The 26503-nt window shown below is 36.4% G+C and overlaps 1 protein-coding gene across 3 annotated transcripts in view; it reads right to left on the reverse strand.

Moving 5' to 3' along the window:
* Positions 1-17063, reverse strand: part of LOC128225264 (caskin-2-like) — a 91407-nt gene extending 74344 nt beyond the window's left edge. For all 3 annotated transcript variants that reach the window (XM_052935373.1, XM_052935372.1, XM_052935371.1), the window contains exons 1-6: positions 16718-17063; positions 8670-8721; positions 7857-7954; positions 5011-5156; positions 1796-1891; positions 1458-1585 (exon numbers count right to left, since the gene is read on the reverse strand). In XM_052935373.1, the coding sequence (XP_052791333.1) occupies positions 1458-1585; positions 1796-1891; positions 5011-5156; positions 7857-7954; positions 8670-8721; positions 16718-16817 (620 nt within the window). In that variant the 5' untranslated portion in view covers positions 16818-17063. The remainder of the gene's footprint in view (positions 1-1457; positions 1586-1795; positions 1892-5010; positions 5157-7856; positions 7955-8669; positions 8722-16717) is intronic.
* Positions 17064-26503: the final 9440 nt, after the last annotated feature.

Raw genomic sequence — 26503 nt, forward strand, 5'->3', positions numbered from 1 at the left:
AACAGAAGTGTTGGGTAAGATATATAGTATGAACAACAGAAAAGTTGGGTAAGATATAGTATAAACAACAGAAGTGTTGGGTAAGATATAGTATGAACAACAGAAGTGTTGGGTAAGTATAAACAACAGAAGTGTTGGGTAAGATAAAGTAAGAACAATAGAAGTGTTGGGTAAGATAAAGTAAGAACAATAGAAGTGTTGGGTAAGATATAGTATAAACAACAGAAGTGTTGGGTAAGATAAAGTATGAACAACAGAAGTGTTGGGTAAGATAAAGTATAAACAACATAAGTGTTGGGTAAGATATAGTATAAACAACAGAAGTGTTGGGTAAGATATAGTATAAACAACAGAAGTGTTGGGTAAGATAAAGTAAGAACAATAGAAGTGTTGGGTAAGATAAAGTAAGAACAATAGAAGTGTTGGGTAAGATATTGTATAAACAACAGAAGTGTTGGGTAAGATAAAGTATGAACAATAGAAGTGTTGGGTAAGATAAAGTAAGAACAATAGAAGTGTTGGGTAAGATATTGTATAAACAACAAAAGTGTTGGGTAAGATAAGTAAGAACAATAGAAGTGTTGGGTAAGATATAGTAAGAACAACAGAAGTGTTGGGTAAGATAAAGTAAGAACAACAAAAGTGTTGGGTAAGATATTGTATAAACAACAGAAGTGTTGGGTAAGATATAGTTCGAACAACAGAAGTGTTGCAAACTATAACAATAGCATAAAACTTCATTGAGTATAGCTGAATGTCAACATTGAAGTACTAGACAATACATGTCCCAATATTTTAGATTTGCCTTGTTTTTTGAAACCTTAGTTTTGTTCTATCCATGACTGATTACCATTGGCAACAGGAAACAGTATCTGCCAAAACTGTGCCAACCTCATGCCAAGCATACACACTTGTTTATCAATTTCCTTTTCACTTCAACTTCTCAATATATTATGGCCAAGGTTCATCTTAACTGCTTTTCTCTGATCTGTCTGAAACAGAACTGAACGTCCTGATGGCTGGGAAGTAGTGTCTATTGTTTGACACATATGTCAATGTCCTCAGTTTAACAAAAGACATGAAAAAAATGTTAACAAGACATGGGTAACATTGATTAATCACTACTATTTTACTAACTAAAAGTGAGTTCCAGTGTAACAAGTTATGAGCATGAAGAAGACCAAAAAAACAGTCAGAGAGACCCCTTTGAATAGCCAGTTGAAATTTAATATTCATCGAATTGGTCAATATATAAATCATAGGCCACATACAACCATAGAGGCTTAACATCACCATTCCACACCAGACGGACAATGTCACTGCATGTTATTGGTGGCCAGGTGAAAACAGGTTGGCCTGGTTTTTGCAAAGTCACTACAGCTGTCCACAAGGATCTGACAAGACAGGTTACATACCACCATATGGGCTACATACCACCATTATACATGCACACTTACCTAATGATGTCACTGTGTCCATTTTTTGCAGCAAGGTGGAGACAGGTTGGCCTGTTTTCAGCCAGATCACTACAGCTGTCCACCAGGAGTGGGCAACACAAGTTACTCCTCAACAACAGGTCCACAACCTGAAAAAAAACCTTGTATGAAAGATGGAACTTTTCTAGGGACAACTGATGGACATATTTATCCATATAAACTTTTCGTTTAATATTTCTGCATATAAAACATAGAAAAGGTTGATGAACATTTTTATTTGCGGTAACTTATGCCTTCAGCCTTCGTTCCATACTTGATGAAGAGAATGCTTATATATAACACTGTATCAAAATCCTTACCCTGTATCTGCCAAACTCGCAAGCAAGGTGAAGCGGCGTCTTTCTGTCCTTGTTTGGGGCCAGGGGGCTTGCCTGGTGCAGTAGCAACAGGTTCACCTGCATACAGATGAACTCATGTTCAGTCAAAAAAACAATTACTTCCTTTAATACATCATGCCTTTCACAGGCATATATTTTCCATGGCAAGGGAAACTACCAATTTAACAGCGTTTTGTCTGTTTCTTGAGCAGTGACTTCCCTTGATACAGATTTTTTTATTGATTGTTCAGTACAGCGCCAGATTCATATGCTTTTATTGCATAGAATTGAGATTTTTGGCAGGTGCAAGTGATTGTTTTCCGTAAACTTCAATAAGAAATTATCTGAAAGTAAAGCTCCCACTGTGCAATCTGTAATGGCTCACAATCTAAGGGAAAAACATGATCCAGTTGGGTATTAATCAACAAAATCGAGAACTTACAGTTTGGAAAATAATGGATTTCGGCAAGTTCTCAGCAATTTACTGGCTCTTAAGATGTTGCTATCATTTTAACAGCTTTCTCTAAACACTTTATTGTATCATAAACAGACAAATCCTTACAACAAGTTTCTCATAATTTCATATACATAATCTGATTTTTGTTAAAATGAAAATTACAAATGGAGTTAACGTAAATTTAAATGAAAACAAATGTTTGTACATTTCCAGCATTGTCATGATTTATGTACATATACTTGAAAATGAACTTCAAGCATATGATCATATCAAGTCCAGCATGAAATAGCCCCATTCAATGCCTTAAATTACCCGTAACAGAGCTCTGAACTATATCAATGTTGTTTATTTAATGTTTGTAAAGGATCAGCCGAGATTATGACAGGAAGCAGACAATGTGACACACTGGTGGCCGGGAATATACCATATTGTCACCTCGCTGTACCATATGGACGATACATGGTGTAAGACTGTCACACATTCCATACCGCATTATGTCCATGTACAATACCTCTGTGGTCACTCTCGGTCAGCTTATAGGGTTAAATAAAGTCAACAAAGGCATGAGTCACAAAACGTTGACTTAACTTCAAATAAATAATCACAATTCATTCAATTAATAAAAAGCGCTTTAAAAGGTTTTATTTAGGTTTAAAATATTTGACATTATAAAAAGGGCATAGAAAATTACAGGTTTACATCAAAGTGTAAAGATTTGTGAAAAGACTAATTTCAACAATTCTAATAGAGCAATAATTTGACTTTTACTTTTCACAGTGGCCATTGGAGCAATTAAAGGCCTCATTAAGTATACAGGCAGCCAACCTTTTTGACATAAAAATTACAACTAAATCATCACTGTTTAATCAGGCAAAAAAAATGACTGTAGTAATGTCATTATAAAAGAATGTCCTCAACAGTTAATTAACTAATACAGATCTTACTGTTGATATCTATACTTTATAACATTCTTATTTAACATTATTGAATATGTTTAAGCCATTAAGATCATGAACTTAAACCATTTAAATATATTTCAAGAATCAGAATTTCACCAATTGCTATGTAGGCAAATTCCTCTTCTGCTGAGGTGTACATTCTTAATTCTATGGTTAATCTACAGGGGATATGGGCTTATAATATTTCATGTAATGAAAGTGTAATTGATCATGAAAAACGAAACCTGAAGGTAGAGATTTTATGGATAAAACAGCCAGAGGTTAAGGAGTACAAGTAAGCTATGATCAAAAACCGTTTAATTACCAAAACAGATCTATGGGCCAGAGATCAATCAGTGAGCAGTTTGTCAGGACCCAGCAGACGGGAACTGATTACAAGACAAGGAAACCCACGGAATTCAAAGACATTCTGTCATCCACTTCTTCAACCAAGTTTAAACCATTATAACACTGCCAAAACTGCAAACATGCTACTCCAACAGAACAACGTAAAACAACATTTTCAAAACTTATAATGTTTTACATCCATAAAGACGAATACACAGATCTATTCAAAACTTGAATTGTATTTCTTAAAAGAAGATGACTTTGACAAACACTGAGAGCCTAACTGGATGCGATGAATTAGAATCCATGGTATGAAAATCAAATCAGCTGTATTGAATCTTTGTATCACCAAAAATGCTATGCATGTAAAACAGATAGGACAAATTGGCCAGCTTATATGGGACAATTGAAGATTGATGTTATCTATTTCACATACCGATAATGCTAGATTATCATGAAACCATAAAGTGTGTACAAAAATTCCTGCAAAAACCTAAGGCCTACTTTTGTGGACTCAATGTTAAGTTATTGTGCTTAGCAACAATATATTCATTGTTACATAAATATTAAAAAAATAAAAATCACCCTGCAATAATAAGAAGGACAGCATTACAGCAGCTACCACAGATCTGACCTTCATAACAAGGACGTTTGTCTTTATAAAACTATTATTAGATTTGATTTAATCCTTATCTTTAACTATAAGAGATATCATGGTGTTAGTTCCATGTGTTTGAAGATGTTCCAGTGACCTGACAGTGACGATGGGTGACAAGCATAAACAACAAATTGAATCAACCTGCAATAAACTGACATGAAATCAGTTAATACACCAAACAAAGGTAAAACAAGCTCTGGCCAGCTGAGGACTCCCAGGCCCCGGGCCATCAGATGTCATTTCAATGTTTCAATTACCTTATTCAAAGTGACAGTTTCTTGTGCAAATGGCCTTGTCCACTCTTCATGTAATGATGAGTTTACAATGTCCAAATATGTAACAAGCCCTGTTAATGATATCCTTGCTGTTTAAAATGACTAGTTGAATGTTTTGTATGATCTTTACAACTTCTGTTTCACCTCGACAATGTATGAGTGAGCTCTGGATCATGCTTTCATCCATGGCTACTAAATGAATGTATTTGTAAATGTTCTGGATATCTTAAATAACTTTTTTAATATTTATAATGACTACCATTACAAAACACTGAAAATTCAGCAAGTCTAAAGCTTGTATGTAATATTAAAATTTCTGAATACAATTCCATCATTTAACAATACACAGAACATGCCTCTTCAACTAAACTGGACATTGTTTTTAAAGTGATTAAGGAACCAGCATGAAAGTTTACACATATTCAAAGGTCACTATAAACAATGGCCACTAAAGAAGCCCATACTTTTGTGGCACATGAGAGAGAGTTGAGCATGTGGGGTTGGGTCTCTAGTTGACTTACCACGTCAAAGTGTCCATGCTGTGCCGCGAGGTGGAGGGGAGTTTCCCCAGCAGCTGCAGGCTCATTGGTGTGTGACCGCCACTCGAGTAACACATGCACGGGCTCCAACTTCCCCTGCCATGCAGCATAATGTAGCGCTATCATACCTGCAGAGACAAAACACATGATATAATGATAAGGCAATATGCATTCAAACGACATCATTCTTAAGGGATTTCATGACTCTTCTTTTTTGAAAATCCTTCATTGCTGAGCTGGAGGGAAAGTGATATGAATGGTTTAAGACTAATAGGCTCCTTATGACCTTGATAATTTGTTGCCAGGATAAACATAACCACTGATAAAAACTGGGGAAATTAGTAAACCATGTCAGTTCCTGAATAGTGCTTTCCCTGCTGACTTCAATAAAAAAGTAACAAGATTCCAGATAAAAATGATAGGTAAATATTTTTTGTTTGTTCAAACAGCCTCAATATTTCATCAAGGATATAATTGACTCCTGATTACAGCTAGATTGTGGAAGAGGCTTGTTTTTTCAGGGGTAGATCTGAGTTTAATTGGATGGCTGCTTGAGAAAGCACCACACTATCATCATTACAAAACATAACGAAACATGACAGGGCAATATTTCACTGGCCTTATTAACCTCAGATCACCCACCCTGGTTCTCTTCACATTGTGAAACACCAAATAGTGATGGTGTAATAATGGTTTTTACTGAGCATTCTTTGACCACTTCCACATGAAGTTGTAACAACTTATTCCCCATGCATTTTCTTCTAAATAATATGACTGAATATCACATTCCCAAAAAACTCTTATCAGATATTCAGCACAAAGAGCCTAGTGTAACATCAAGCATCCCCTAGGAGCCTGCAGGTATGTTGTGCCAGTGTAGCACCACTGTGGGCAGGGCAGTTGCAGGGTGGAGATAAGGCTGTGAGGCTGGGGAGGGACAGATGTTTGTTTTCATTCTCCAGATGTCTCCAATCACCCATACACACACAACACATCCACTTACTGCCTGCCTCATAAAACACACGGCTTGTAGGGAAGTGATTAATCTTCTGTACTTTATACTTATATCTCTTGAGCGCTTCCATGTTTCTGATGTGGGAAAGCGGCACACTTTGAAGTAACAGAAGAGGCCCACTTGAATGCATCTCCATGCCAACCAATGTTGGAGTACAACAGAAATAAGATACAACAACAAGTTGATCGAAAAGATGCAGTCATAGAAATCAGAGCTTATTCTTATGCTAGTGCTCGACATGACTGTATTTCAACCTCTGCTCAATAAAATCCAAAATCAGAGCAAGCAAGTCCTGTTTATTTTGGTTTTACAAATGTAGTGCATTTCAACCTGCTACAGTTTGTCTTTTATCAGTACTTGCTTTGATACACTGGAATGGACCTGTACTATAATAATAATCTTGAAGTCAATTGTTTTTTGGGGAAGAAAAGGATTGTGTTGTTTTATTTTGCCATTGTTTCAAGTTAGCTCAGAGAGACCAACTGAGTAACAGTCATTGTATACAAATGGTAAAGTATGTAGAATTTATCGATAAATCATGGCCCACAATTACTTTGACACAGGTCATTAATTACTATGAAAGATTAACATGTATTATGTTACAGTATGTGGTGTTATTTGCCCTGATCATGTTACATGTCATTCACTCTAGAGTATTGCATCAAATATACACTTTAAACATTGTAGATTTATCGCACTTTTGTCACCTTTTATATTGATCCCTTGGCCTCAAGAAATGATGGGTTTTCAAAACAGGATCGTAAAACCATGTTTAAGCTTCATCCTTTCGATGAACTTTCTACATCACTTACTTGCAGCTTTTTTTCCGGAAGAGGTGTGTATTCATACACATGTTTATGTACAATACCCAGTCTTTATTTTGTACTTTGCCCTGATGAATCACCAATTAATATAGCAACTGATTGTATTTCAATCCATAAAATATAAACTTTATAGCAAACACTACCCAAGGACTACAACAATAGGCACACACAGGTGTCCTAAACACACCAGGGTAGTGGATAGTACCCCAGCAATCGTTATTGCTAAAGCTTACTAAAGACTTTATGAGAACTGAAGTGGTCAACGGTGGTATATACTGTATGTATACTAGGCTTGCAATGTAAGTGTCCATGGGTGGTTGTAGTTCTTGTACATCTACTTGTCCCAGCCAGTGATCCCTAGCATCATCTTCCCTGGTCTCTTGTGTGTACACCAACGTCCAGTTCAGGTGAAACCATGTTTCATGTTTTCAGGACATGTCCATTTGAACTTGTAGCTCATAAACCAGTCATATGTTGGCCATTAAGAGGAGAGGTGTAAACAGGTTAGTTTTGCATTATCATATCTTCTGCCCTAGGATAAGACATAACTAACCATCATATCAGCTTTAATATTTGAACTGGCCATCAGAGAGGCCGGTATCTCACCAACAATGTCAACAGTGATATGCTTGCTGGTTAACTACAGCCCAGTCTCTCTTACTTCATCTTACACCTTGAATATTTGCATGGCCTATTGTTTAAAAAAGCAACACCCTACAGCCAACTTGGTGAATTTAAGGCAAAAATAAATTAAAACTTAACTAATTGTATATTGATTAAACAAGTTAACATACTGATTTGTTTTTCTGACAAATACTTCATTCATTTAGCATTTAATTACCATGTTGATAGTGTTGGTCTGCACTGAGCCTTGAGCTTACCCAAGCTAATGTGAAGTCAATGCTCTACTCCAAAAGAAACTTGTGTTAAGACTTAGTTCTATGTAAAGTCTACATGACTTTTCACAATGTGACAGGACATGTTGTTACCTTTGTTGTCCTTGAGGTTGACATTGGCACCATTGCGGAGGAGTAGCTGCATGATCTCCGTGTGTCCCATAAGCGCTGCCTGGTGAAGGCCAGACATGCTGTAACATACAACATTATATTGTTTTGTCACAAATATCCGGCATGATAAGGACAAGTCAATCATGGCCTTACAGAGGCCAAACACATACAATGCACACAACCACAGAGTCATGATCCCCAGGCATTGTTCCTGGAAACATAGAGCTGATCATGTCATCAGCAGTCAGTGACCAGTGGTATTTTTCACCATTTGAGGTACGGAACTGGGGCCTTTCTGATTGGGAAAACTGCGTCATTTTAACTGAAATTGGGAATTCAACTTTTGTACCTAGAAATGAAAGAATGTTTTAAAAAATAAACAGAAATATAAGAATGTGACTTTTGGGAAAAAAAAAGGTTTTTGCACTGGGAATGTGGCTGAGGTTGGCCCCAAATTGATCAGAAAGCAACAACAATGTCCAGTGTAGTTCTTTTTACTTGCAAATTGTAAAATAATATGACATATGAGAATTTGCAAGCACATCACACTGCAATGTACATTTAACCCAAGTTTAGCATGTTTTTCCTGTGCAGACAGAAAAACCAGAGGGCATTGAGGCTTGCATGGCGAGTAACCAACCAGCTACACAGCTTGCCTAAGGGTCCGATTTTCCTGCCCATGTAGGAAACATATGATAGATACTTTATCTTGCATACTTTTTTTACCGAGTAAGTTTAAATTTGTACAATCCCGAACATCTTAATTCACAATAAAGGACATATAGAATGCCTTACCCATCTCCATCCTGATAATTGACATTGACTTTCTTGGATGACCCTCTCGGCCCTGAAACATATGGAAACTGTGAATTAAGAAAATATTTATAATATATTGCAATTCCTGTGAACAACATCAGAGATCTACACTGCATAATGTCAATAGAGTGCACTGCCACAGCTTGCACCATGCATATACTGTAGTTTTTGCCATCATGCCGAGGACATTCTTTCACTGTTTTTAAACATATGTTGAAATATATTAAGATTAAAATTTACATTTCCTCTACCAATATGTTTTGTTTCATTCAAAACATATTTACATACTTTTGATGCAGATGATCTATGATTCCTGATAGATCTAATCATATACCAACATCAGTTACAGGGACTATTACAAGACAATATTGACTCTGGCATATGAACTGTTTTTGTTTCTCAATTATGACAATTATCTGGCTATTCACTGCACAACGACCATAACTTGGAGCCATTATAGGCCAGCTACAGGTGATGTACTCAGGGGCGTACCTAGGCATACTCAAGATTCAGGTGAGATGTACATTTACAAATCAAATTTGGTTTCCCACCCTGTCCCTTATCTGCTGAAAAGGGTAAATTAAGTTAAATCTTAAAATCAGGGGGAAATATGAAGGTTAAGGGCATGTACACAACTAATGGCCCATATATGTAACATATTGAGACCAAACTATTGAAAAACCTTCAAATGTCTTTACCTTGCTCAAGTGTTCAGGAGTACAGTTCAAAATGCTTCAAGAACGCCCCTGCCACTCACTCGCGACCCTGCTGCTCTCCCTTGCCCCTGCTACTCATGCCCCTGACACTCACCCATACCCCTAAAACTCGCCCACGTCTCTGACACTCACACACACCTCTGACACTCACACTCACCTCTGACACTCACACTCACCTCTGACACTCACACACACCTCTGACACTCACACTCACCTCTGACACTCACACACACCTCTGACACTCACACTCACCTCTGACACTCACACACACCTCTGACACTCACACACACCTCTGACACTCACACACACCTCTGACACTCACACACACCTCTGACACTCACACTCACCTCTGACACTCACACTCACCTCTGACACTCACACACACCTCTGACACTCACACTCACCTCTGACACTCACACACACCTCTGACACTCACACTCACCTCTGACACTCACACACACCTCTGACACTCACACACACCTCTGACACTCACACACACCTCTGACACTCACACACACCTCTGACACTCACACACACCTCTGACACTCACACTCACCTCTGACACTCACACACACCTCTGACACTCACACTCACCTCTGACACTCACACTCACCTCTGACACTCACACACACCTCTGACACTCACACTCACCTCTGACACTCACACACACCTCTGACACTCACACTCACCTCTGACACTCACACTCACCTCTGACACTCACACACACCTCTGACACTCACACTCACCTCTGACACTCACACACACCTCTGACACTCACACTCACCTCTGACACTCACACACACCTCTGACACTCACACACACCTCTGACACTCACACACACCTCTGACACTCACACTCACCTCTGACACTCACACACACCTCTGACACTCACACTCACCTCTGACACTCACACACACCTCTGACACTCACACTCACCCACACACAGTTACTCATATATTGAGATAAAAAAATGTGTGAAGCAGGATTGCAACAGCTTAATGAAGAATGTGTGGTTGACTGTCAGATGGACAGACTTTTGACTACAATTTACCTATGTGACCACAGAAATATTTAGTTGATCTCATATTTTTTAACAATTCACCATGATGTAGTGCTGATACAATCTATCCATACAATTACATAGTTTACATAGATCTGAAATCCCAGACATAATAGCATAAAGACTTACATAATGTTGGTTTAGACCCTCAATCATATCAGAAACTGGACCAGCAGAACAGATAACAATATATCAATAAAAACATTCAGTCCTCCTCAAGTAGTTGGACAAAACACAGTCCCAGACTTTAATAGGGTAAGACCATATACAAATAATTGCTTTTGAAATTTTTAATATTTTCACGTAAGTTGAAGTTAGAGGTATTATGGTACGAAGAGTTACGGTACAAACTTACCATACCAAATTATTCTGTATTTAGGTCACATGGATAGATTAAATCTATTAAATCACTTTTGAGCCAAATTTTGTCTGAAATGGACTTCATTTTTTTTGTCAGAAACCTTCTCAATACTTATTAAATTATTATAGATAAGATGCTGGCATTTTATTTCTTTAAATTCTCGGGCATTAAAAGTGTGTCCTAAAAACAGTTTAATACAGTACCTACTGAAAGAGATTGGTTCATAGAACTTTAGATAATATCCATTGATTCGAAAGTCACAGATGATAACTTCAAATACTTTGTACCAGTATATAAACTGACATACAAAATCAATTGGTATAAATAACTTTCATATATGCTTCTTCAATATAAATATGTCTTTGAAAACTTGTGAATTTGAAATTTTGAACTTTACAACATCAACAGTAACTCTATATACCAGTAAAATCTGCCAGGTAAGGATTATACCATTATGTGATGTCAGTTTACTTGATACAAGCATATGGTGATTGTAAGTTCACTTGATACAGTCATATGTTGATGTCAGTTCACTTGATACAGTCATATATTGATGTTATTTCACTTGATACAGTCATATATTGATGTCAGTTCACTTGATACAGCCATATGTTGATGTTAGTTCACTTGATACAGTCATATGTTGATGTCAGTTCACTTGATAAGCCATATATTGATGTCAGTTCACTTGATACAGCCATATGTTGATGTCAGTTCACTTGATACAGCCATATATTGATGTCAGTTGACTTGATACAGTCATATGTTGATGTCAGTTGACTTGATACAGTCATATGTTGATGTCAGTTCACTTGATACAGCCATATGTTGATGTCAGTTCACTTGATACAGCCATATATTGATGTCAGTTGACTTGATACAGTCATATGTTGATGTTAGTTCACTTGATACAGCCATATGTTGATGTTAGTTCACTTGATACAGTCATATGTTGATGTCAGTTGACTTGATACAGTCATATATTGATGTCAGTTCACTTGATACAGCCATATGTTGATGTCAGTTCACTTGATACAGCCATATATTGATGTCAGTTGACTTGATACAGTCATATGTTGATGTCAGTTCACTTGATACAGCCATATGTTGATGTCAGTTCACTTGATACAGCCATATATTGATGTCAGTTGACTTGATACAGTCATATGTTGATGTTAGTTCACTTGATACAGTCATATGTTGATGTCAGTTCACTTGATAAGCCATATATTGATGTCAGTTCACTTGATACAGTCATATGTTGATGTCAGTTCACTTGATAAGCCATATATTGATGTCAGTTGACTTGATACAGTCATATGTTGATGTCAGTTCACTTGATACAGTCATATGTTGATGTCAGCCAGAGCAATTGATACAGTCATATGTTGATGTCAAAAATCATTTCCTTTTTCAGTTCTATCCTTTGAGAAAAAAAGAATAAAAGTAAAAATTTAGAAAGTTAGCAAAATTGGAATAGAAATTAAGTAATACACTGTAGCTAGTTAATATTTAATATGTGACTTTTAATAAGTTCTGAATAAGAAAAAAAAGCTTGTGAAGCTAAATATATAAGTAACTTGGATCCAGAGAGTTGCAGTAATAATGAACATTGAACTACATGTAAGAAAGGTTGAATTCAGCCAAACCCACACATGCTTTCTATTATGCTAATACACTTCATTTTATAAATTGTATCCTTCAAGAATGTTAATCAGAACAAAGGAATCATAACTAGACAACTTAAGCTGGCTGCTTTGTTGTGGATCAACTATTTCTTAAATATCCTGGGAATTACCATTTTGAACTCATTGAAGATAAATCGTAAAAGAACCACACAATTACTTCAGCGTGGTTCTTTAAACCTTAAAAAACATTCTTACATATATATATACCCGGTATATATATATATGCCTGAAAAATGTACAAAATGCTTTTGTAAATCTTTCCTTTTATACAGAAAATTGAAAATGCTTTATCTTATGCTTAACTCAGCAAACAGTGAAACTCTAAATGCATATATAAGTGATGTAATTGACTGTGAAAACAAAATCCATGAAATTGAATCAAACAAACTTAAACTTACCTTCTTTTAAAAAGACAGTCACTGCATAGTAAGTCATTTTGAAAAAACAGCACAGTATGAACTCACAAAAGGCTATTACAGAAATAAGGACTGCATAGGCAACTTAGGTGTGTCTCGCCATCTCATTAAAGAATTATCAGTGCTGCAATTTACAATCAACTTATGTTAATTAAATGACAATTATTGAAAATTAAGATACACTACTCGTCTAAAATGCCCACTTACTGCACTACATCACATGGCTTCAGCAGTGTAGAGTGACAGTCATACAGTTATTTTTAACGTTATATTATCTGCAATCTTAAATTATAAAAATATAATTAAATACTTAATATAACCTTTCCACAGCTGCTTGTCTTGCGAACAAAGAACCCCCTTCACCCATACCCATCAATAGCTACTCTTTCGACCACACCAAACAAAAGATCCCCCTTTGAACACACCAACCAATAGCCCCCCCCTTTGATCATGCCCATCAATAGCTCCTCCTTCGACCACACTAACCAATAGCCCCCCCCCCCCCCCCCCCCCTTGATCATGCCCATCAATAGCTCCCCCTTAGACCACACCAACCAATCGCTCCCCCCCCCTTCGATCATGCCCATCAATAGCTCCCCCTTTGATCACACCATCCAATAGCCCCCCCTTTGATCATGCCCATCAATAGCTCCTCCTTCGACCACACTAACCAATAGCCCCCCCCCCCTTCGATCATGCCCATCAATAGCTCCCCCTTTGATCACACCATCCAATAGCCCCCCCCTTTGATCATGCCCATCAATAGCTCCCCCTTAGACCACACCAACCAATAGTCTCCCCCTTTGATCATGCCCGTCGATAGCTCCCCCTTCTACCACACCAACCAATAGCCCCCCGTCCCTTCGATCATGCAATAGCTCCTCCTCAAATCACACAAACCAAAAGCTCATACATAGACCAAACCCACAATTAGCTTCCCCTTACACCACACACACCAATAGCTCCCGCTTAAACGACACCTACTAATAGCTTCAACATAGACACCCATCCATAGTTCCCCTTTCACCCACAAACATTAATAGTGCCCCACCCTTCGACCACACTAGCCCATTCTATGTGAAGGCTTGTCCTGATACTTTTTTTTTTCATTCTCTAGATGCTTAAATGAAAAAATAAGGTCCTTTTTGTCCAGGCAACAAGCAAATAGCAGGCAACAGCTTATTAAAAAGTGTCCTTTGTGTTTATCTGAGTTTATCAAGCTCTGCCCACACCCATTTGCTGCATAATGGCTTAACCCTGATGTGACGCCATCACGACTTAAATAGTGTTTAAATGCCATAAGTGGCATGAGATTAAAGTGACAGCTATTCTCAGTCAAATCCAGACTTAAAGAAACAGTGTGATTCAAGAGATCTAGGTGTGATACCCTAGCTCTTTGCAAAGAAGGCTTCTTGGTTCTTAAAGGTGCTCAGGAGTAAAGCACCAATACATTGGAAACAACTTTCCTGAGTGAGTGAGTTGAACCTGTGCAGAGTACACCACTTTCCCTGTGACTACCCTTTTAAGTTTACATACCTAGTGCTTGGCCAGAAAACTACTCTATCTCATTTTAATCAGGTTTGACTTGTCGGGGTTTGAACCCACAACTTGCCTCACCGGAAGTAAACTGTGAGCTATCAGTGTAATTAAAGCATAGAAATATACTGTATATAATAACATTTAAAGCTGCACTTTCACAGACATACCGTTTTTACACTTTTTTTTTTGTCTTGGAAAGTGCAAATTTTTGCGTGAATATCTGCAAACCAATAATATAACATTACTGACAAAAAAATCAGATCGTAGATTTTCATATTTCCATTTGAAAATTCATGTTTTTTTAGCTTAAACCGTTACTACTGGTTGACGGTACATTTCCGAACAGGGCACAAATCCCGAACACCAGCTAAAACACGCGTTTGTTTACCATGATTGATTATTTGATGATCTAGATCAATACAAAGGCTTGCCTTGGTCACATTTGCGAAGTTTCATCTTGTTTTGTTGAGTATTTTTCTAAAAAAATGCCATTCAATGTTTTTACCTTAAAGATCAAAATGTAGCCACGGGGGAATGATGTCAGAGAGCGCACGCGCATCTTAAGGTTTTGCAGTTATGTTGACCTACATTTATGATATTTATAAATAGAAATCATGCTTTACATTTGAATTTCATGTTTTGAAAAACATCGGAAACAATAAATAACTTTGCAGCTAAGTGTTTATTTAATATAGCAAAATTATTAATTATAATTGTATGTCCATGTATTTTCGCTTTTCAAGTGTTCGGTATTTGTGCCCTCCATAGCATACATTTAAAGGTGATTTACTGTCTATAAAATGAACAACTTTCGACATAAAATTGATGAGATCGTGAATCTGTACTTTGACAGATGTTGTCACATTAACCAAAGATGTTTCATACGCAATTTTAACTTGCTACAACAAATTCTCTCCAAGATAATTGTGAAAAACCGCAAAAAGTGTTCGGATTTGTGACCTTAGCCAGTAATGATCTAAGAAAAATGCATAAAACATACGTTTTTAAACTTAAATATAAAAATCTCAAATAAGTTTTTGTCAGCCGTCTTATATAACTGGTTTACATGGATTTTTGCAAAAACTGGCTCGTTCCAAGATAGTTCTGGCTTCCATAACTTTAATGTTGATATTTATTTTTTTGATGTTTACAACACATTAAAGTTATGGCGTAACCCCCATAGTAAAGTCAACCAGAATCAATTGAGTGTGATGATGCAATGCAATCACATGACCATGATGACGTTGATGGATTCTATTTATAGCATCGGATTCACATTGTTCATTTAGTTGAATCCAATTGCAGTAAAGCTGTAAATACCTTTTGATAAGTAAAAACAATTTATTTATTCCAAATTTGTTATTAGTTATTTATTAATTATTCGAAATAAAAAAAATAACAGCAAAATAAACACTAGGTCACATTGGTATTTTCTGAAAATCTTAGTGTCACGTGATTAAATTTGAACACAACTATGACCTAGATAAGGAATGCTTGTAATAGGATTTATTAAAATGCTAAATCAACTATCTTTAAAGCATTTTTTGGTTTTGAAAATGAGTTTGTGAACTACATTTTACTTCATTAACCTAAGGATACAGCTATTTTGTCTGTACAATGCATACAAGTGAAATAACAGCGTGACATAAAAATGTCACGAATTCTGGTAGGGTTTGGATACGGCGTTCTCTTCAGCGAACACATCCAAAAAGGTAATATATAACATGTTCGCTGAAGTTCTTTAAAGCTAGTTCCAAGACAAAAAATAAGAAAGTTGTCAAAATGTTCAATCTGTGAGAGTGCAGCTTTAATATACAGTTTCAATATTTGTTATTATAAATAACTTTTTATTTATTTTCATATTTAAGATATTTCAAATAGAAATTTAATCAAAGGAACGCAAAATCAATTGAATATAAATCAAGGGAAGTAATAAATTTGTCCAAGAAGAAATATTTTCACATACTGTAAGAATATCATCCTATATTGTTTTTGATATTTATCGGATATTTATAATTATATAATAACATTAGCCATGCTAACTGGGTTGATGCCTTAGCATTGGGAAGTGGGGCATGGCCCTCCTAGCTGAATGGTTAATGTTCTATTTTAGCCAGTTCAACCAGAACTGATTGAAAACTCTCACAGTGTCAGTGTCGTGGTTGCATCTGCATGAAAATCATTTCATAAATAAACATTGTATGTAAATATATGTAAATCTCTGAGGGTTAGATTAATAATACTTACTCAATTTTGAGGACGATTTATAATTTTTCTGCAGCAGTTTTGTAATCAAATGCAAATCTTGGTTGCGTACAGCCAATATTAAATCAAGTTCTTTCCCCATTGTTTCGGAAAAAATATTTATTACAGTACTGTATCACAACAATCAACTGTAATGTTGTCAACAATGATACGTCATTGATAACATGTGCACCGTTATTTCCAATTCACTAGAAGCACCGTTACTCATTTAAAGGCAAACGCGTGCCCTACACATCGGTTCATAATTTCCGTCAACGAATCAGTTTAATCCATGATAAATAGCTGTTCCACGATTATTAATTCGAACTTTTTGTTTACACCTGGCGAATTTCCCTCGAGCGTACCTGCGCCTGCGCTCGCGGTTAGCCAATGAAATCTGTTATAGTAAGCAATTGACCAATCATTTTTTTGCTGCGGAAACAATGCATATTTAATTTAAGGGAAACAACTCGATCTACAGTTGCACCAACTTTACTTACGAATAGTCTTTCTTGAGCATGCAGGTTGGGTCTATTCCATGGTACTTGCAGCAACTCTTATTTAATACAACTTAATGAGCTCGAATGCAAAACGACATTCTCATGAAGTAAATAAAATGGGTACCGGATGCAATTGAAACAGTTTAATCAAGTTTTTTTTTCTTATTGCAGTGGCGCCTGAGCGGGTCGACAGGGGCGCCGAAAAAAATCACGTTTTTCCATACAATATCCACAAGTCTACACTAAATTGCTCACCGGTTCGGGAAAATCTTGTTCATGCATTAAATTTGTTAAAAGTAGAACTATGCGTTTCTATCTTGTCACTATCTTGTCACCGGACGGTATACTCCCAATAATGCTTTATATGGTGAATTTGCTTTGCATCTACCATAAGTGAAACAGTGGAAGTCTGTTGCCAAGCGACACGTGATAGGAAAAATAAATAGCGATAGAATAACTGTACTTGTGCTTATTTAGAAAGACAACGAAAGCGGAAATGACATCATCATAACAAGTAAAAAAAATGACGCTCTTATTAATTTCAACAGAAAATAAATTATTTTAACGCTATTTCTCAAGTCAAATTAAAAAAAATAATATCAAACGATGTCAAATTAAAAATCACGTCTTATGGTTTAAATTTTATCAAAATGGATTGTGTTATCATTGAAAAACTTTGAATTTCCTTGACGTCGGCGCAGGAAATCAAGAGTGACGAATATGGAAATGGCTGCCCAAGGCCAAGGGTTTTCGGGATGTCAGAAATTTAACTTCAAAGAAGTAAATCAATCAAGGTGTTGTGTTTCCTAGAGAGGCTTGTTTACATTTAAAGCAATTCATTATTATTTCAAGAAGAAACCACAAAGCAATCATACAGAAATTCAGTAAGGGGCCGAAACGTCTCGAGTCAATTCAATTAAGGGGACGAAATGGCAGGGTCGAAACGTCTTAGGGGCCGATTTGGCCGAGTCAAAAGTGATGAAAATTATGGTACTTTTAAATCATTACGTAACAAAACACAGTATTTGATTGATTCATCCAAGAAAAGCTTTTTCACTGAGACTCTGGAAGAAAACAAAAATGTCTCTGTGGTATAATCTTAAAAATCTTGGCTTACCTTCCAAGAAAGGGTTATCTTCTTCAAGTTCCAATATTTGTCTTAATATTGGTGGAGATATTAGTTTTGATAAGAAAACTATTGCCGACTCTTTTAACTCATATTATACCACAGTTGCCTCTAAGCTTGTTGAAAAATTACCAGTTTGTGTAAATAAGTTTGGAAAATCTTTTGTGACAAAATTTTATTCCAATTTAGGCGTGTTGTTAAATAGCTTTTCTTTTTCATTAGTTTCCGAAAATCAGATTTTGAAATATTTATCTCAGTTAAGTGCTAATAAGGCTACAGGTTTAGATGGTATGCCTTCTTGTTTTTTAAAAGATGGAGCTTCTATTTTGCTGAACCTCTTGCTCATGTCATAAATTTATCCCTTATTCAAGGTGTGGTACCAGATGATCTTAAATTAGCTAGAGTAGTTCCCATATTTAAAAAGGATGACAAAACTTTAGTAGGTAGCTACTGCCCGGTTTCTATTTTAAGTATTGTATTAAAGATTTATGAAAGGTTGTATATGAATCATACTTTGAACACAATAAAAAGTTATTGTATAAATTTCAGTCTGGGTTTAGAAGTGGCTACTCAACAGATAGATGTATAATTTATTTAACATATTTCATAAGGATGGAAATGGACAAAGGTTACGTAGTAGTATGATTCTGTTAGACCTCAAAAAGGCTTTCGATACAGTCGACCACTCCATCCTTCTTATGAAGCTTCGATCAGCAGGACTTGGTGATGACCTTTTAAGATGGTTTGAATCCTATCTTTCAGGTAGAAAGCAACTAGTTGATGTCTCCAGTACACATTCTACTACTTCTACTATTACATGTGGAGTTCCACAGGGTTCCATACTAGGCCCTCTTTTATTTTTGATTTATGTTATGTTAACGATATGTCAGCCGTGGTTAAAAACAAGCTCTTGTAATACGCTGATGATTCTGGCATACTTGTTTCAGGTAAATGTAAGTTGTCTGTGGACACGTCATTGAAAGATGACCTGCATCTTGACAGTCAATGGTTGGTTGATAATAAGTTATCACTTCATTTAGGCAAAACAAAGTCAATTTTAATTGGGTCTAAACATAAAATAAGGTCAAACTCAACACTATATATTACATGTAATATGGTACCACTATTGAACCAACTTCTGCTGTTAAATATCTTGGCGCAACTATTGATCAGACCCTATCTTTTGATTCTATGGCTCGTTCTATATTAAAAAAGGCTAATGCAAGATTGAAATATCTATATCGAAAGAAAGGTTACCTTACAAAACACACCAATAAACTCTATGTCATGGCCTTAATTCAATGCCATTTTGATTATGCCTGTTCTATGTGGTATCATGGTCTGACCAAGTTACTTAAAACCAAGCTCCAAACCACACAAAATAAACTTATGAGGTTTGTTTTGGATCTAGATGCAAGGTCTCACATTGGCCCAGAACTCTTTAAATCACTCAACTGGTTACCTATCAACAAACGTGTAGACCAGATTATTTTGGGTCTTGTCTTTAGAATAAAAAATGGCATAGCCCCGGACTACATGGGAGACAATTTTATCTCCCAAGATACTGTGCACACACTTAGGACAAGGTTATGTCAGAAAGGGGCTAATGCTGTTCCAGAGGTAAAAGGTTTTGGGTTAAAGTCCTTCTTCTTTTCTGGTATTTCCGTATGGAACGAGTTGCCATCTTGTATCGCACAGACTAAGAAGTAATCTGTTTTTAAATTGCTAGTAAAGAATCTTTTTTTAGATAATTTGGCATAATTAGTTATGCTATTAAAAGGTTGGGTTTTTTCATTTATTTATTCAAAGATTTTCAGTAAAGGAACTATTTTAACTGAGCCTCTCATTTAAGGTTCTGCAAAAATCGAAGTCGAACTCAGAATTATTTTGTTTATGGAAAATAATGAAGAACGCTATAGAAGTTTAAAATGTGATAAAATATTGGTTGAATTTTTTACAATGTGATGATATCAAAGCATGTTAGAGCAGTTTATAAAGTACTGTTTAGAGATTTAGAGAAATTGATAAGCAAGATAAACATGTGTTAGGGACCTATATGACAGGCATTAAGAACAGAAACAGCGACTGCAAGATGTTTGTGTGCAGAATTTGGTTTCAGAATTGAATAATTCATCAAGACCTGAAACATAATATCTTTTTTTTTAGAGTTTAAGAAACTGAAGCTGGTATATGTCATAATCTTGACTCTGTTCCTGTTAATGAGTCTGTACCTGTTATTCTCATTAGCAAAGATGGGGCCATTTGTAATATTCAACGTTTATGTTTCAACAATGTATAATGAGAAAATCGTCGAAATATATATACGAGTATGTAAGTATCTGAAGGTAATACCCCCATCACACTAGACGAAGACCATGAAGACCGCACTACGTCCTGGCAATTTCGACGAACGCAGCGAGGACGCGGTCAAATTCTTAAAAAAGGCTTTACCCAAGTTCATACTACGTCCTTACTGCCAGGCATTCACTGCGTCTAACAAGTTTCAATTCGTTCTTAATACGCGCACCACGTCCAATGCGTTCTTCGTACGTGCTTACTTCGACCAGGAAGATTGCACCACGCGCTTATAAAGTGCTTATCACGTCCTCATTACGTTCTTATGACTTGAATTTATTTGTAAATGTGATCGAGATGGAATTGCAGTTTTCTATTTATAACTGGCCTATTTTTCATGCAGGGACACTAGAGCCTCGAAGTCAGGTGTACCTATGGGACACCAGCACTGTTTATCAGAAAGTAAGATAGAAACCAAAAAAAAAAAATGTTCAGCACGAACCAGAAATTTAATCCATTCGAAAAAAATATTTTATTTGGTTTCGTATTCTACTTTGTGCGCACCGTTGGTTTTGCTTGCCATCTTACGGCTTCCTTCTTTCGTAGTTGGAATTGATTTGTATTCTATTCATTTGTAGTTAATGATTAATGTTAGGATGAAAAATGTTAACCCTTGTTTCGAAAATATTGATGCAATTGCCAAAACATGCAGACCATACATCCCTATCGCGTACTGAATGTGCTTCATACACATGATCCGTACATATAGAATTTCATCCATATGAATTGGAATCGAAGCGTTTTGTGACTTTTTAATGCTTTTTATATTACATGCATATACTTAAAATAATAATCTGGATAATTTCAGCCCTTTAACACCGCACGTTACGTGAAATTCTTTGCCATACTAACATATACAAGGGCAGTTATGTCAGGTGCGTCCAGGTTTATGGTTTATTGTAAATAAATAAACGAACATCATAATTAGGTTTTTGAGTATTTCAACTTGATGGTGCTTTATGCGGGGCATCTAAATGCAGTGATATATCAGCCTCCATGTCTCACCGTACATGGCACTGTTTCAGAACTATTCGTGTCAAGAGTTAATCTTTCATTTTCCACCGGTATACAACTTACAGTCATATTTTCATTTATGGCCATATTTTCGCACCTTTCATTGTCATGGCCAAAGGCGTTACTGTATATCATTTTTATTATAACAATACACTTGTTTATAGAATATTTAATACTGATATAAATAGACTGAATAAGCAATAAACGGAAGGCATCGAAATAATACTAAATCGCTTAAATAAGGCAATTAACTCCTTTTTGAAGAATTTTTATTCCAGAATAGAGCTCTTAAAATATATTATTATAACATGTAGTTTTTTTTCGTACCACTGCATGAATTTATACAAAGCACATTTCCATGGAAATGTAATATAAATCTGCCATTTAAACCTTTAAGTTTTGATTTATAACAAAATCCCAGGGTTTCAAATCTTGGATGAATTTTTACGGGAACTAGCGGTGCTGGTTCTCGAGCCTGGCTCTCAGAGCCACCGCTCGTACGTGTGGTCGCGCATGGTACGAGATCTGTCTCCTCTCTTCTGTCTTTCCTTCTGGTTCTTTGAGCCACCATCGTACATGTGTATGTGGTCGCACATGTTTCGAAATCTATCAAATCTTGATAACTTTCTTATCTTTGCATCCCTGCCCCACACTTCATCTTCCCTTGACACACCCTTCCCGTTTTTCTCTTAAATCTCAAAACTTTCTTATGTGCTTTCAACCTCTCAACTTCCGCATTTTATCACCTTCATCGCTTTTCTCCCCCTGTCACTTCACACTTTCGCCTGTATCTCTCCCATACCTCCAACTATGTCTTATCCACATTCTCTCCCCCTTCTCTTTCTCCTCTCTCTCATTTCCCTCTCAAATCAAATCTCCCGCCTCTATGTTTCTTCCCCTCGTTATCCCCATCTTTCTACCCTACCCTTTATCTTCTTTTTTTCTCCCCTATCTTTCATCCCTCCCTTTCCTCTCCAATCTTTCTCTCCCTTTTCTTTCTCCCCTCCTCTTTCTCTCCAATCTTTCTCCCCTTCCTTTTCCCCCTCACCTTTCTCCCTCCTCTTTCTACCCTCCTCTTTCTACCCATTTTCTTTCCCGTTTCTTTCTCCCCTCTTCTTCACCCCCTCCTTCTTATCCTTTTTTCCTATATAAATATATATTACAATTTATATGTAATCATATAGATTCAATAGTATATAGGTAGAAGCGCGAAAAATCATTTTATTTCATACATATTGTACATACACGCATAACTAATAATTCCAGACGAATGGTTTAAAAAGACACTTCGATGGACAGAATCAAGCATGTCAGACGAAGAGTTTAGACAGCCAACAATTTAACGTCCTAGTTCGTCACAACTTCAGTAAACACTATTTCAATTAAAGATTAACCGTGCCTCCCTTACTATATAACCGCCAACATGTAATGGCAATTCTTCTTTTAGCAGGGAGTTTTGAGGTTCTTATCAAAATGACTCTTCTTATATGTTTTATAGTACACATACATGGACTAGGATAAACACTCGACGCATTTTAATTGTTATTTTAGTGTGCCATAGATATGCAAGATTTGGGATGAACCAGGGTTCTAAAAATGTACAGAATAAACCAGTAAGCAATTTCTTAAATGTGCCGATCTCTCTCTAAAACTGGCGAACTGCACTCGGAAAACGATGATCATACCCTTCGTTGACCAAAACAAGGTACCGGGCGAGATTTACACTAAGTGAACGGTATACAATCGCAATTTTGAAGTAAAAGTGTATTGAGTGAGTCGGTAAGCCTAGTAAGAACGTGCATTGTTTTCACGAGATATTTTAATACAGACATGATTTTCATCTAAAACAAGTGTCATCGTAAACAAGCAATTGCTCTTCATTCGGTGCACATGGTAGTTTCAACTATAATCGTTTTACCATATTGAAAACAATGTCTATATTCATCGATGCTGTTTTACACCCCAAACAATGAACCACGGAACCTGGACGCACCTGACATTATTGCCATTGATATAGTATAAGAAAAAACAACGTCATATTGACATATTTTAAGAGACCCCTGACATCAGCAAGGGAATGTAAATGTCAACTGGCGATGGCCCTGCAGGATCCCTGTGATATTTAGTAAGTGTCGACCCTGATTATATGGACCAAAATTACTCTACCGAGAGTAGAGTATAGGAGGATCTACGCTCACTTGTTAAATTAACTAATGTTTGGTCACACTTGTTGTACCTGTTTTTGTGGCCCTTTGCGAGGCCAAGTGTTAACTGAATCGGTTGCGAGTACATACATCATGATTTCAATTAGAATAAGGCGTTTCTGAAAAAAGACCTTAGACCAGAAAGCAGGAAAGTATTATTTAATCGCTAAATACGACAAATAACTCAATTTTGACGAATATTGTCATTCTAGAATTATGCTCTAAACTACGTTATTATACCATGTCATACCATGTAGGTAAAAGTGAGTGCATTTATACTTATACATTTCTCCACGGAAATCTATATTTAAGTTCCAAATTTTGTAACTGAAAAACGATCTCCCAGGGTTTCAAATCTTGAACAAATTTGTACGGAAACTAGTGGTGCTGGTTTTCGAGCCTGGCCCACACGTGTGTTCGCGCATGGTATGAATCTTTCTTCGCTTTTTTTCGATTCGCCCTCAAAGCCACCATCGTACATGCGTATATGGTCGCGTATTTCAGAAGAGAAATATCCAATCGACTTTTATTACTACCATAATTATTTTTTCTCATTCCAACTCTCATGAACCTCCCTTATCTCTTACCACTTATCCATCTGTTTTAATCCTCATCATCCCTCCCCACTCACCATTTTGTTTTTTGTCCCTTTTCTCTCCTTATCCACCTTCTTAACTCTTCTTTATCACTCTCAACATTCCCGAATGAACTCGACCGTCGGGGATCCTGGGACATAATTGCGCAACAATGGGACCACCATACCTTCAATTGGGAGTTAATGTCGAAGATATCACAGGATCCGCGCAAACGGGGAAGTCATGATCTTTTTTAGGCTTGAGCTTTAGCTCAAGACTTTTGTAAAACCAGACCAGACCAGAACATTCAAATGAGTCAATGTGAAGTTGAAAATCATACTCGAGAGTACCAGATTCCAATACAAATCAGTTTGTGAAACATACCTTGAATAATGTTTGGTTTATAAACTATTTTCATGTTAATTCAGAAGTAAGAATGTGTAAAAGCTTTGATATATTATCCGTTAACAAACTTTAATATAAGGATCAGGAAGGGAAAACTATGAACTCGAAAACTACTGGCAGTTCTGCTTGTGATCTCATTGGAGCTATATTTCATAATAATTCTATAAATAACGATTGGAAGAACAATCTATTACAGGAGAGGGAACCCAGATATACAATACATAATTAATTAAATGCAGTTTTCTCCCTTCTGAAATATATGTTAGCTTAATAATACACACAGTTGAATGGTTGGTTAGATGGAATAGCATTATCCTATACATTACCAATACATTTTTACCTCGTCACCAGATTCCGACATCACCAAGTTTTTCGCCATTCCTTAGAATGTGGAAATAATGTCGCATATTTAACAGGAACCGCGCGTGCGGGGTTCCATGACCGGTTTTGCTCTTTAGTTGTCTTGGTTTCCGAAGGAACGCGACAGTCGGGTCACCTTTGCCGTATTTCAGGGGGGGGGGGGGGTCCAACGTGATTTGTGTTTGCCGAATACGCACTATACGGCCGATTTTTTTATGTTTAAACACCTTTTATGTTGGGCTACGAAGTTTTATGCAGTTTTTGTGTGAAACAGAATCAGAATATGCATGCATTAATAAAAGTGTTATTAAGACACGAGCTGTAACACATGTTAATATTTATAACAAAATCAAATTTGAACGTACCATGTATTTGTTATGCAAAATTTCTTGTGTATAGTATTCCAGCAATTCATCTACGGTATATGTACTCGGAAATTAAATTATTGCTCGGTATATCAATGCAAGAACTCTTGATGTAACATGAACGTCCTGCAATACGGCAAATACAATGAACGAAATATTTTTTCAGTCTGATATTATCTGTCAACTAAAGGGATATGCAAATCAAACGAATTCATCACACAAGAATATATTGAAATATCCACACTTTCATTATTTTAACGCCACCCATATTATGCCTTTACAAATATTAATACGATGTCCACTGGGAACCCTGCGTCGGCGTGGAATCATTTAAGGCAATCGGACTCTTCGTTAACAGTCAAACAACCATTTCACAATATTTATAGGATAATTTAGCAATAACATATAAACATAACATAAACACATAACATATAACATAAAAACGTTTTGAGTTGACTAAAGCAATAAAAAAATTGTCCGCAGAAAACACGATCTAAAAAAATACTTATTCCATTTTAAGGCTTAAGCTTTTACGAAGAGTAGCCTTCAGAAATCAAGCATCAGTGTGAATACAATGAATACATAACTGTTCGTTGTGCTATTGCATGTTATGGAGCTTTGTCAAAAATAGTGTAAAAATACTTTGTTTATTGATGTTTTTATTAACTGCATGGAATCATGTCAGCAAGTGCGCGTGACGTACGTTCCTGCCATTGAATTAATGTCGTGTTAATTGAGATTCGTGAATACTGGCTTATGAACAATATTACTCTGCATTAACCTCATCCTGAGGATTTCGCTGTTAATTCACTTAAAACAATAAACAATAGTAATTGAACTATATTTACTCATTATTTACTCACCTCTTGTTCCATGTTTTGGTTT

Source organism: Mya arenaria, chromosome 2, assembly GCF_026914265.1.
Source record: "Mya arenaria isolate MELC-2E11 chromosome 2, ASM2691426v1".
Lineage (NCBI taxonomy): Eukaryota > Metazoa > Mollusca > Bivalvia > Myida > Myidae > Mya > Mya arenaria.